This window comes from Marmota flaviventris, chromosome 11 (genome assembly GCF_047511675.1).
Source record: "Marmota flaviventris isolate mMarFla1 chromosome 11, mMarFla1.hap1, whole genome shotgun sequence".
Lineage (NCBI taxonomy): Eukaryota > Metazoa > Chordata > Mammalia > Rodentia > Sciuridae > Marmota > Marmota flaviventris.
This window is the reverse complement of record NC_092508.1, coordinates 93,095,048-93,109,321: the sequence shown is the minus strand read 5'-3', so window position 1 is coordinate 93,109,321 and position 14,274 is coordinate 93,095,048. Positions and strand designations below refer to the sequence as shown.

Genomic DNA, 14,274 nt, shown 5'->3' with positions numbered 1-14,274 from the left:
CACCTCAAAGAAAACAAACAAAAAAGTGTAAAAGGGATTTTGAGATAAAAATGTTAGAACTGTAAAATTTATTTATATACATATATATTCTTATGGTGCTAAGGATTAGACCCAGGCCCTTGTGCATAGTAAGCAAGCACATTCCCAGACCCTGTAAATTTAAATGAAAAGTGAGCCCAAATCAATTTACAGGTACTCAGTACAAAACTAGGCATCAGGTTTTCAATGTTTTACAAACTAAATATAAACAGGAAGTGTATTTCATAAATATAAAATACCTCTTCTCCTTCCACCTCAGGCCGAATGGCATCATCCAGCTGCAGGGGCAGGCGGGGTTCAGCCAAACTGATCACATAAATCTGAAAGTGAGAAATGGCCAAAAATAGCAAAGGCACACAAAACCTGGTATCTTTTGCTTAAATAGGAAAAAAAAAAATCTGCATTTGATTTAAACATGAAGCAATGTTTGCATACATCCTTAACGGAAAATGCTTGCTAAACTCAAAGAAGATATATATATATATTTTGCATCTCTAAAATGGAGGTATTTTTGCCTACTTCAATGGGTTGTTAAAATAATCAGATAAGAAAAGGTGTAACAAATATTCTGTTATCCCTAGGGTAAACACCAATGTAATAAATAACTAAGGCCTAGATTTGTCATACAAAAGCTGTTGTTAGGGAAATCATTTAATCTCAGAGCTTTAATTAAAATGAGGTTTATGTAAGAATCAATCCATTAATATAAGAATTGCTACTACTGTTAAAAGCATTTGACCATTGATATTACTAGGATCTGATTCAGTCTAGCTCTGCTTACACCTCTCCTATTCTTTTTTTCCAAGGATCCCTTAATTGCCTCCTCTCATCAAATATTAACATGTAATTTCTTGATGCTTTCTGGTTGGAAGCTGCCATACAGAATGTTCCTTTACACTGTTAAAATTCTTCAATATCCAATCACTAATTTCACATTTCAGTGATAAGAAACAATTAGATCATAAAGACTGGGTTAAGATTTTCCGAATACTCTTAAAAAAATTACTATATTATATTCCCAACCATGGCTGGAAAACTTGCTAAAGCACAAAGGGAAATGCCTTTATTTAGTTAATTCAGGAAAGCGAATTATATTCTTCCAGTTGGCAGATCACATTTAGCATTTAGCTCAGACACTTCAAGAAAAAAAAAGTGTCAAAAGGACACTTCAGTCTTCCTCATAGTAAAGCAGAGTTATTTGTCACTATTTCCTATACCCAAGTTGTAGGGTTTCCTTTGATAACAAATTTTATTTCCAATACAAAGTAGACCTAAAGAGCTCCTTCTTTTACTTTTATAATTAGTAGAAATCCATCATCATCTTTATTAGGTTTTTGAGTATTTTGAGCTACAGACCTTCACATAATACTTGGTACAAAGTATATATTATCAGTGAATGCTGATTGAATAAATATATACATGATTAGGAAAAGTCATTGCTTATGATAAAATTCTATTTAGTCTGTAAAACTATGCTTTGTGAAATACTTTATAACTATTTTTATTAAGGCAAAACTTGTCTGTAAGTTCTTTAGGCTTTATATTTATTATTAACCCTTATTTAAGTTGCCTGCTACATTTTAAGAATATCTTCTTTTATTCCTGGTGCTACAGATTGAACCCAGGGCCCTGTGTATGGCATGAGCTCTATCAATGACCTATATGCCTAGTTCAGTAAGAATTTCTTAAAAATACATTTGTTTGCTCTAGTCACTAAAAGTTTTCTTCAGTAAAGAATTGAAAAAGATTTAGTTAGAAGACAGGAGCTATCTTTCTTAGAAGTCAGCATCAATGGACTTCTTTATTAGGTTACAGATTGCCTGATGGGATCGAATCAAAATAAGACACATAGAAAGAATTCTATCAAGTTAGGTCAGTAAAAATACAAGATTTTCTATGTCTCAAGAGAATTCCATGATAATCAATTTCTGTTAAATACAATCTCACTCTCAAATTAGTGAGTACGTATGTGTTATTAGTCTTTCTGAATCAGTCTGCCTCATTTTTTTAATATATACTCATGCACATGTGCATATACACATACAGAGATAAAGTGAGGGTGAAAGAAACCATCTTGTTTTGAAGACACCTTCTTTAAAAAAAAATTAATTTTTTAGTTGTAGTTGGACACAATACACAATACGTTTATTTATTTATTTTTATGTGGTGTTGATAATTGAATCTAGGGCCTTACATGTGTTAGGCAAGCACTCTACTGCTGAGCCACAACCCCAACCCTGAAGATACCTTCTTAAAGAGATATTTAATAATGCATATTGTAGACATAATCTAGGCCTCAATCGCAGAGCTATAGGTTCAAAATTGAAAGGTCATTTCAATAGTACTAAATGTGTGTGAATTTACTTTTTTTTTGTAGAAATGGGGGCTGAACTCAGGGCTTTGCATATGTTAGGCAAGTGCCCCACCATGGAGCTACATCCCCACTCCCAATCCTCTTTTAAAAAATTCTGAGTCAGGATCTTGCTAGGTTGCCCAGGCTGGCCTCAAAATTGTGATCCTCCTAAGTAGCTGGTTACCAAGTCAATGAAAATGAGCATTCTCAGTTTCTATGCCTGAGAAGAAAATAGATGAAGGATAAAGTTATGTTTAAAAACAAAAAAAACAAAGAAAAAGGTAATGGGCTGGGGATATAGCTCAGTTGGTAGAGTGCTTGCTTCCCATGCACAAGGCCCTGGGTTCAATCCCTAGCATACCCCCCCCCCAAAAAAAAAGTTACTATTTGTAACGTGAGACCAATGTGGGGTCATCTCTTTTGACTTTTCTATGTTGTGAAAATATTAATTCAATGAAACAAAACTATTAAAGATTGGCATAATCAATCAAACTTTAAAAGCATCATCAGAAGAAAATTCATAGTAAGACCGATTCATAATTGTAAATAAATTTTTAAGATGTGTTTTATATTTTTCCTTATGTGACTAAGTACAAAAATGGCTGCAATAATTCCTCTTGTTCCTGTATGTATGTTCTTGCTGCTCCTCCTCCAAAAATTGGAATCTATTTCACTACCGCTTAGAGTTGAGTTTTGCCTAATGACTTTGAACAAGGGATATTTAATAAACATGACACAAGCTGAAATTTTGAAAAAAGTGCTTGTGCACAGGGCTCTCCTTACTTGCCTCTGGGAACTACCCTAGTACCATATCAACTTATCTAGGTGATCCTAGATTAGGAGAGGCCATAAGAAGCGATGCTCCAGATACATCAGTGAACTAGTCAATGCCATGTGGAGCAGGTGACCTATTCCAGACAGGCCTATCCTAATTTGCTCACAGAATCATAAGCAAATGTTTGTTGTTTTAAATCATTAAATCCTGAGGTAATTAAAAAACAAAACAAACAAACCTGAGATAATTTGTTATATAACACAAACTGTTGAGGCTGTAGCTCAGTGGTAGAGCGCCTGCCTTGGCCGTGTGAAGCACTGGGTTTGATCCCCAGCACCACATAAAAATAGATAAAGACATTGTGTCCATCTATAACTAAAAAAAACTATTAAAAAAAATGTAGTTGTTGGGGCTGGGATAGTGGCTCAGTGATAGAGCTCTCATCTAGCAAGTGCGAGGTCCTGGGTTTGATCCTCAGCACCACATAAAAATAAATAAACAAAATAAAGGTATTGTGTCCAGCTACTTCTAAAAAATAAATTAAAAAAAAAATAGCTTTAAAAAAATGTAGATGTGACATGAAAAGCTGTAATTTTTTTCTAGATACCATTTATATACAGAAATATTTTTACATATTTTGGTGTGTGTGTGTGTGTGTGTGTGTGTGTTTGTTTAGGTGCTGGGGATCAAACCGAGGGTCTCAGACATGCTAGAAAGTGCTCCCCAGCCCTCACAATTTCATATTTTGAAAAGGGTTACCTTCTGAACATGTAACTCAACATCTTGCTGTGTACAGCTTCCAACTTTCTGATTCACTTTTCTCACAACGCCTTCTACATCTACGATGCTTTCCTTGTTGATGCTGTCAAGAGATAAAATTCCCAGCTTTAATCAACTCATTAGAGGTGTCAGGATTCATTTGGTGTTTAAGGAATAAAGCTGAACATGTTAAGCTCTCTTTAAAACAGTAGCCACTTGAGATAAAACCAGTCTATTTAACCTACTTAAAATAAGCTATTATGTTGCACACTTTGTGACATTCTTTAAGAGATTATTTTTTAGATGCCATAGTTTAGTTATCATTTATAAGATACTCTGGGCATAAAAGGCAACAGGGCCAAGTAAATTGTGAAAAGTAGCAAAAGGTTTTCTATTATTTATTAAAGAACATTTTGCTCCCCATACTTGAGATTCAGTATGATCAGCATTTCCTATAATGAGAAACACTGGCTTCAATAAATGCAATTACTGGTATGTAATGGTATTAAATAATAGAAGAAGGTCAACTGAAAAGATTTCAAGAGGACATTAGGGTGCTGTTTTGAAATTAAATCTTCATTGCCTATAGTTTCTGAGTAAACTTTGCCACTGGATTTATGACAGACAGCCTACTGGATTGTGTATTCCTACTAAAAGAATGCCTTTATGAATAAACCTTAATATATGATGACCATAAAAATAAATGTACTCCTAGGTAGTTTATTCTTTAAGAAACTTTGATCTTGAATGAGACACTCAAATTCTGAAATAAAACCTTTATGAAGTTATTAAAACACTTGATGTATTTTAAAAATCTCTAGTACATAACCAAGGAAGAAATAGTGATTCTCATACAAAATGTACTAGTTTTACTATTGTGTATATTTAAAAAAAAAATTTTTTTTAGTTGTAGGTGGACATAATACCTTTATTTAATTAATTAAATTTATTTAAAATATTTATTTTTTAGTTTGAAGTGGACACAATATGTTTATTTTACATTTATGTGGTACTGAGGATCGAACTCAGTGCCTCAAGCATGCTAGGCAAACACTCATTACTGAGCCACAACCCCAGCCCTTATTTATTTTTATGTGGTGAGGATCACACCTAGTGCCTCACACATGCCAGGTGAGCACTCTACCGCTGAGCCACAACTTCAGCCCCTGTGTATATTCTTACACCAGTAGAATGTGCACAATACAGTTGTTGAAAACGATAAGATCTAATGTTCATGGAAAAGTTCTATTCATTCTGATGAAGAACTGGGTCTTTAGTAGTTGTGGTGCTATCAAACATTTCAGAAACCCAACAGTGCTTATTTTACACACACCACCACCCCAATCCAGTTCATGAACATTTGCTTAGGGAAGGGATCAAAATGAGGATAACAGATTCAGAATAGTAAGAAAGAAAAATTTTCATTTTACTTTGCTATACTGCCTAGGATTCTATGCCTGTTATTAACTATCTCAAAAAAAAAAAAAAAAAAAATTAGCTGGGTGTGATGGCACACACCTATAATTCCAGCAGCTCAGGAGGATAAGGCAGGAGAATCACAAGTTCAAAGCCAGCCTCAGCAACTTAGTGAGACCCTGTCACAAAATAAAAAATAAGAAAAAGGGGCTGAGGATGTGGCTCAGTGCTTCTGGGTTTAATCCCTGGTACTAAAAAATAAAAAATAAATAAACAAGAGTAAATAAATTTCTTACATTTTCTCCTGTTCTAGAGTTATGATATAATAGCTAACTAAAATTTCGAGTTTTGAAGCAGCTCAATTTATTAAGGCAAAAGTAGTTGGTGAACTAAGATAAGGCTCTTCTAAGACCTGAAAGAACAAAGAGGTTTCAGTTTACTGTTTAAAACCTTTTCCAATACTAGCAATCTGGTGTCACTGAATCTCTCTTAATGTGACTGCCACCTACTAGCTGCCTCATCTGTTTACACAAGTAAACTTAATGTTTGAGTATATGATTCAGGCCTTATGAGAATTTTGTTGCTGTTTCACATGTCTATATGAGGAAAGTTTTCTCCTCATTGGTTAGTGTAGTTCTGCTTTACCAAGTCACCTGCCCTGCCCCACCTGGCTATCTTTTTATTATGTTCCAAACATCTTGATTCTCTTACTTTACCCCTTTTGGCTTTGCAAAAGACCCTTGACGGTCTCTTGGACCTTCCATTACCAGACAGTCTTCTTTAAGCTGACTCAAGCTAAATTTATCTATTCTTATGGACTGAATTTCATACTAGTTTCCTTCCAGAAAGAAGCTGAAATGTGGTCAAAGACATTCTGCCTAGGTCTGGCTAGAGATACAACGAATGAAAACAATAAATAGAAAGAAAAAAAAGGGGATCATTCCTTGCCTCAACTCCAGCATTAGCTACTAAATCAGATTATTAAAGTCAACATAAGAGGAAAGTTCAGAAATACAGATTTGGATAGGTATTATATCTTCCTGTTTCCAGACAAATTTCATTTAAAGCCTTTGAACCATTTCAGATATACAATAAAGTATTTGTTCTTAAAATTCTAAGGAACAAGGTGTGCCAACAACTTTATATAACTCATTCAGTTGCTTTATTTTTTAAAAAAATATATATTTTTTAGTTGTAGCTGGACACAATACCTTTATTTTTATGTGGTGCTGAAGATCAAACTCAGCGTCTTTGCATGTGCTAGGCGAGTGCTCTACCACTGAGCCACAACCCCAAGCCCCTCAGTTGCTTCATTTTTACATTCATTTAGCTACAACAAAATTGATCTTTTCAAAGAATTGATTAAAATAATGTGATAAAGAGTCCTATGGTACTTAAATCCAATTAGTGAGTCAACTTTTCAGATTAGCATTCCAAGGAGAGATAATTTGGGGAAAACAGTTTACTCTGTATTAAATTCCAATGTTTCTTTCTTTCTTTTCTTTTCTTTTTAAAAATATTTTTCCCTTAATTGTTGATAGATCTTTATTTTATTTATTTATACGTAGTGCTGAGAATTGAACCCAGTGCCTCACACGTGCAAGGCAAGTGTGTTACCACTGAGCCACAGTTCCAGCCACCTTTTTTTTTTTTTTGGTGTCAACGGACGTTTATTTTTATTTATTTGTATGTGGTGCTGAGAATCACACCCAGAGCCTCAAACATGCTAGGCAAGCACTCTACCACTGAGCCACAACCCCAGCCCCCAATGTTTCTTTTTAAGGAAAAGCCTCAAAACTGCTAGCAGTATATGTAGTCTAACAAGGTAAAAGATAAACACCTCAAATTTAATGTCAAAAGTAAATCCTAAGATCGTTATCTACTTAAGATATTAAAAGTGACCTCATATTTTGCCTTTTAAATGATGAGGAAACCCCATCTGGAACTATCTGATTTGATATTTTTAATAGTAGACTCCCAGCTTTTTCCCACCTGGTATGTGGCCAGAGGGAATAGAGTTCAAAGTAGGGCCTAAGCAATTAACATATAAACACCATTATTTCTCCCACTTTGTTGTATATGAGTTCACATGTCTTGATGTCTAGTGTCCTTGGGTGGTAACATTAAAAATGGAGACATCTGGAGAATAAACAGTCCTTAGGCACTCCCTAGTAGTAAAGATAATCTCAGGCATTTTATATATAAAGACTGATTCGAGAGAGGCTGAGGCAGGCAGGAGGATTGCAAGTTCAAAGTCAGCCTCAGAAACTTAGTGAGACACTGTCTCAAAATTAAAAAAGAAAAAAAAAAGGATGGGATGTAGCTCAGTGGTAAAGCATCCCTAGGTTCAATCTTAGCAGTAGAGGGAAAAAATGACCCCAAACAGAATGATAAATAAGTGGGAAACTGAAATGGCTTTTTCCTCATAGACATTTTTTGTGCATACTATTTTCCAAACTAGATTGAATGGTTAGCTAGCTCACTAAGCAGCTGATTTTCCAAGTAGAATGTGTTAAAAATTTTTTTTAATCACTTCATGCTTCATTGGTCCTCAAATTTCTAATATAAGCCAAAAACACTTGTAAAAAAGGATTTTTCACTTCACTTAAAAAAACAGAATCCACCAGAATTTCTTTTAAATCATAAAAGAAGACTGCTGAAATAGTAAGCAATAAAACTCAGTTTTCCAAATTTTTCATTTGTAAGTATACTTAGAAACTAAGGGATAAAGAGGAAGGATCCTGAAGAGTTCAAACACAGGCAGCTTATAATCTTCAATTTTTATTATAAAGTAGAATATATATTACTGGGCACAGCTGTATCAGTGGAAATCAATCATTATGCCACACATCCTACACAATACTCAAACCTCAGTGTGATTATGGAGTCAGAGTAGTCTATAGTTTGAACAGTATTTACAGGACAAGACAACAAAATAGGTGGATAAAAGTGGTGGATAATCATGCAGTGAGAATAGTTCTAGGAATGAAACATGGGGTTGGCATGAGGTCAGTAGGAGGTTGAATATACTGGGAGAAAATGAGAAGACAGATAAAAAGACTAGAAGTCTTGATGAAGTCCATTAGAAAATTAGTAGGCTTGGGAAAGGGAGATTGGTAGAAACTGTCATTAGGAATGGTGGTCACTGGAGTTAAAAATGGTGAAGTCCTGAGGGACAAAACCCACGCTGTGGCCGTAGGAGTGATGTGTTAAAATGGAGTGATGGTGAAGACAATGGAGGAAATACTTAGAACGGAGGGAAGACTCAGGATGGGAGGAACAGAATATTATCAGTAAGAAAAAAAATGATGGTTTTCAGTAAAACTACCTGTTTCAGTCTTGGCTTTAACTTAAAAGTTGAAACTTGTCTTCAATTTACTCAACACAGTTAAAGCTTTGGAAATCCTGTGGACTGCCCATCCAAGCAGAGTCTCAGTCCTGTTCTTATCTTTCCTTTATTTGGCCAGTGCTCTAAGGCAAGGTGAGCTCATCCCAGTTCCAGAGAGCGGGTCATGTTTAGTACAGCCCATCTTGGCAATTTACTTCAAATTAATATTGTCATATTTACTTAGTTTCTTCAAACTAGAAACTTTGAAGTTATTGTCTACTTTGTTATTTTCCTCATCCCCACACAAGCAGTAACCAAACAGATAACACCCATGTTTTTAACCCAACCACTGGGCAAACACCATTATCTCTTTCAAGAGACAAATCAATTTTGGTATAAACTTGTTCTGAAAGTGTGAACACAGTTGATAAATTAGGAACAACATAAGCAGAGAATTCTGTATTTGCCTAAGTCAGATTTCATTAGTAAGAAACAATAGGCCAGGGAAGACAATAGTGCTTGGGTGCCCTCAGTCACACAGGAATATTCAAAATACACACATCTATCTCAAAACATCTACCTGTGGCCTATGTTATAAGCCACAATCACCCACATCTGGTGTTACTACTTTCCCTCCACTTTCAGGCAGTCTTCTATTATTTCACAATAGCTCACAGGCTGCATTTCTTTTCTACTTCCACCAGCAAACTGCAGATCTTTTTTTTTAAAGGCAAAATATTATATTTATTGTAGTATTTATTTATTGTAGTATATTTATTGTAGTATTATATTTATTGTAGTATTGTAGTATTATATTTATTGTATTTTTCAAGTATCCACCATGTATAAAACTATTCAACCTATGTTTAAAATGTTGAGTTCTTGCCTTTAAAGAAAGTGCCACTGATTAAGTTTCTCAGTATCATACCATTAAGTCATTTCTCCATAAATCCTGTGATTTTTATTGTACAAATTGGCACAGTACAAATTGGAATGTATATGCCATATAACAGAGTCAACAGTGTATTAGCACTATTCTACAAAAAAGTAATCTGAAAGAACACCCATACCCAAATGTTTCAAGATCTCTTATCCCTTGCTGAAGATGGAACTATACGGAGGATTTCAGTTTGTACAATTGTTTAACAAAGAGCTTGCAATTTACCCAGAAAAACTCTTTCATCATCTTCCAGAACCTTGGCAAATGATAACTCCCTATTTTAAATTTTTAGTCTGTGGTTGTATTTTCCACATCAATTATTTTAACTTAAAAATCGAAACTTGTCTTCAGTATACCACACAGGTGCTTTGCTGAGTGACTTTGTGCCTTATAATGTGTAAGATGGTCTATATCTGATGGCAGTGCTGATAAGGAAAGGGGGGCGCTAAATAAAACTAGATGCAATCAATTAGTAGATATGCCTAGTGATATCTAGATTTTACGCTTATAAACACCAAAAATTTTAAATTACTGAAATAACTGCCACTGCAACATGGAACTCAGTTCCAATTTTGTTCCCCATTATTTTTATAGCATGCTTTTAAACAATGGGGTGATTCCTTAGGAAAGCAACTACTGCTTTATAGGAATAGACAAACTCAGTATAAGTTTCATAACTTAATGTTTAGAAAACTTAAATCTCTCTTTTGAAATTATTTTTAGCATCAACTTATAATTCAAACATAAAATATTTTATACTAATTTAAAATCTGTTACATATTTTTATTTATTTTGGGGGTACTGAGCACTTAACCATTGAACCATATCCCTAGCCCTTTCTTACAATTTCTTAGAGACAGGGTCTCACTAAGTTGCTTAGGGCCTCCCTAAGTTTTTGAGGCTGGCCTCAACTTGCAATCTTCCTGACTCAGTCTCCTGAGCCACTGGGTTACAAGCATATCTCACTGCTCCTAGCTTCAATTATACTTTTTAAATAAATAGAAAAGAATAAAAACCAAAAACCCAACCAAACCAAAAACCAAAAACCCGAACAAAACACTCTCTACACCTTACAGAGTTGCTATGAGGAATGGGTGAGAAAATGCAAGTATGGCACTTCACAGGTCTATATTTAGTACATAAGAATAGTCAGCTATTATTGCTATTATGAGCAAACCTCTTATTTCTCAGTATTTTTTTATTAGATGGGGAAGATGCTGGTGATCATTGTACTATGGCTTGGTACAGGTACTAATAAGGAAGAAAACCCAAATAAGTATAAAAATTCATGCTAGATACCAGAAAGCTTGGCATGATATATCAACAGCAGTCATTACTAAATTTTAATTGTAGATTTATTTAGTTTCTTAAATATTAATAGCGTTTCACATATATTAAAAACATTATAGAAGTGGAGGCTTGGTTGAGCAGAGTTCAGAAGGAGCCTGAATTTTTGTTACCATTTAGTGGGTAAGCCAAGTCTCTGGGTTCTCTGGTCCTCTATTAAGCCAGCTCTCATTGGTGCTTGGCAAAAATGAAAGGTTTCAATCATCCTAGTGGTTCTATGATGAATTATTTTATGAACTCATTTTTCTTTACCAAAATCTCAAGAACAGTAAGTTTAAAATAAGATAGGTGAGAAGTATATTCCCTATTCAATATGGCACAGACCAAGAACTGACTCTGAAAATACTATATGGGCTCTCTTTAGTAGAACAAAAGATATCAGGGACCTTCAGTGATGACTTAAATTAATTATTTATCATTTTACTTAAATACTTACAAGTAGCTGGGGACCCAGGCTTGTAACCCCAGCTACTTGGGAGGCTATAGAAAGAATTACAAGTCTGATAAAGCCAATTTGGGCAACTTAGTGAGATGGTTTCAAACTAAAATGAAAATGAAAAAAAAAAAGGGTGGGGGATGTAGCTGATGGTATAGCACTTGCCTAGTGAGAACCTGAGTTCAATAGAGTGCCAAAACCCCAAACAAACAAACAAACAAAAACTCCCAAACTCTACAAATACAAAACTAGTGTAAATGCTTATTATTATTATAGCTCTTACTTTTAAAATTAATTTTTAAAGAAAATAAAAACAATTTAAACTTTAAAGTTTTACTAAAACTAAATTGCTGACATTGGTTTACTATATAAAGCTTAGCCTTAGTGTCAGTTCTCTATTTAATAATGTGTTTCTATATTTGATTTCAACGTTAGTAATGTGAAGAATGCCTGTTCATAATTACATGAAACTTTGAGGTTGGTTCAGAAAAATTTTGCCTCATAATTAACTAAAATTCTTCAAAGAACAATCTAACGATGACAACTTAAATAAAGTATCAGTGGATAATTTTATAAAACTATGTGTTCATGTGAAAATTCATAATGCAGCACTACTGAAATTTGTATCATTTTAAATGGATTATCAAATGTCTAATCTGATAAACTACTGAAACCGAAAACAGAATATTTTTCCTTGCTACTATACTATTAATGATCTGCTGCCCCTATCAGAGAAAAAAGAGGATTGAATACCAACTGCTTAAATGGTACAGGTTTTTTTGAGTTCAGAATGTCTTTTTACTATCAAGTACCACCTGGTAACCCAGCGGTGTTCAAAGTCTGTATTCAAATTGCTTTGAAATCTTCACCTATACTGAACACAGATATCATTTGGCTTCAGATCCTTGAACTGTGAATGTGAAATTAAATTCTATTGGAGGAACTAAGTTCACACTGAAGTTCTTGGCTGCATTTAACATGGAAAAATACCCTTCCATAATTTTAAGACTACTATTGAAGTGTATACTAAAATATAAAAAGTATATATAAAAAATTTCCACCATCCTGTGTGGATCCCTAAGAAATCAATAACCATCACAAGGGGCCAGGCGCAGTGGCACAGGCCTATAATCCCAGTGACTCGGGAGGCTGAGACAGGTGGACCAGGAGTTCAAAGCCAGCCTCAGCTATGGCAGGGCACTAAGCAACTCAGTGAGACCCTGTCTCTCTCTAAATAAAATACAAAAATAGGGCTGGGGATGTGGCTCAGTGGTCGAGTGTCCCTGAGTTAAATCCTCCCCATACTCCCTTCCCCAAAAGAAAATCATGAGATGGAGGTTGTAGGCATGGAGATTCTGCCCAATCTGAAGAATGTACTGGAAAACAACATTGTAGAGAGGGAACCAGCCATTGTAGAGAAGGAACCAGCAGACAGCAGGCAAAAAAGATACATCTTAAATTCTAAAAGTTCTTCCGGGCTGGGGTTGTAATTCAGTGGTAGAACACTTGCCTCACAGGTGTGAGGCACTAGGTCTGATCTTCAGCACCACATAAAAATGAATAAATAAAATAAAGATATTGTATCCATCTACAACTAAAAAAAATATTTTAAAAAAGTTCTTAAGAATTTACAGCGTCACTCGATTTATTATTATGTATGAACAGAGGAGGTAACAATTTTCAAAGTACAAACTTTTTCTTTAAAAATTAGTACTTTGAATACAAAGATCAGATTACTGGCTTTCTGTAAGAAAAGATATATGTCTTCTACCACCAAGGATAAGGATTTCTGAGCTACCTTAGTAGTCCAAATATAAAAAAGACAAGGTGACTGATGCATCTGGAGCTGGAAAATTATCTTACCAATAAACCAACCCCAAATACTAAAAACTCATCATTTATCACAGTTTTAGTCATGAGACTTTCTCCTTTTCCCAAGTTAATAAAAGCCATTAACAGAACTATTCTTAATTACTCTAGCTTAATACCTTAGCATATTACTGCCAAAGTTACATACAACTGTATACGGTACAATTTTTAGGGGACTAAAAATAGCTTTTTGTTAAAAAAAAAAAACAAAACAAAAAAAACCCCAAGTTACAACTTAACTGTTAAGCCTAAGTTACAACTAGATTTTGATTTTCTCTTTAGAAATTATCTAAATTCTTCCTTTGTTTAAAAGTAAGATCATTCTTATACCATCACATATGGATGAAAACCTGCCTTTCTTTTAACTTACATGTGAAGACATCAGTTAACTAGATTCTGTTTGGGAGACCATCTACAACTAATTCTTCAGCTAGTAAGTTGTAGTTGATGTTTGATATGAACAACTGTTGTTACTAATTAGAATAACTTTTCTGTGGTCTACTTTAATGTTGTCTACTTTTTAAAAAAATATATATTTTTTCAGTTGCAGATGGACACAATGCCTTTATTTATTTATTTTTATGTGGTGCCGAGGATCAAACCAAGTGCCACGCAAGTGCCCTACCACTGCGCTATAACCCCAGCTCTTAATGTGTCTACTTCTAAAGATACCACATAGACTCACCACTTGTTGGTAGAATGTGAACATTAATGGTAAATGAGGCAAGACTTTTAATTAGAATGCTATGAATGTAACATTGAGGTTATAATTCAATTCAATTAAAAAAATACCTTCTATGTAAAATGTCAGTTTCACATATTTCAAAACTTGTATATACATAAAACACAAAAACCAAAAATTATTTGCTTGGCTGGGACTGGTAGCACATTCCTGTAATCCTTGCTACTTGGGAAGCTGATGCAGGAGGATCACAAATTTGAAGCCAGCCTGTGCAAATTAGTAAGACTCTGTCTCAAAACTAAAAAGAAGAACTAGGGATATAGTTCAGTG

General features: G+C 34.5%; 1 protein-coding gene across 1 annotated transcript in view; it reads right to left on the bottom strand.

The window, feature by feature from the left end:
• Positions 1-14,274, bottom strand: part of Dars1 (aspartyl-tRNA synthetase 1) — a 58,971-nt gene that overhangs the window by 25,141 nt on the left and 19,556 nt on the right. The window contains exons 5-6 of the mRNA XM_027936849.2: positions 3,927-4,029; positions 279-359 (exon numbers count right to left, since the gene is read on the bottom strand). Of these exons, the coding sequence (XP_027792650.1) occupies positions 279-359; positions 3,927-4,029 (184 nt within the window). The remainder of the gene's footprint in view (positions 1-278; positions 360-3,926; positions 4,030-14,274) is intronic.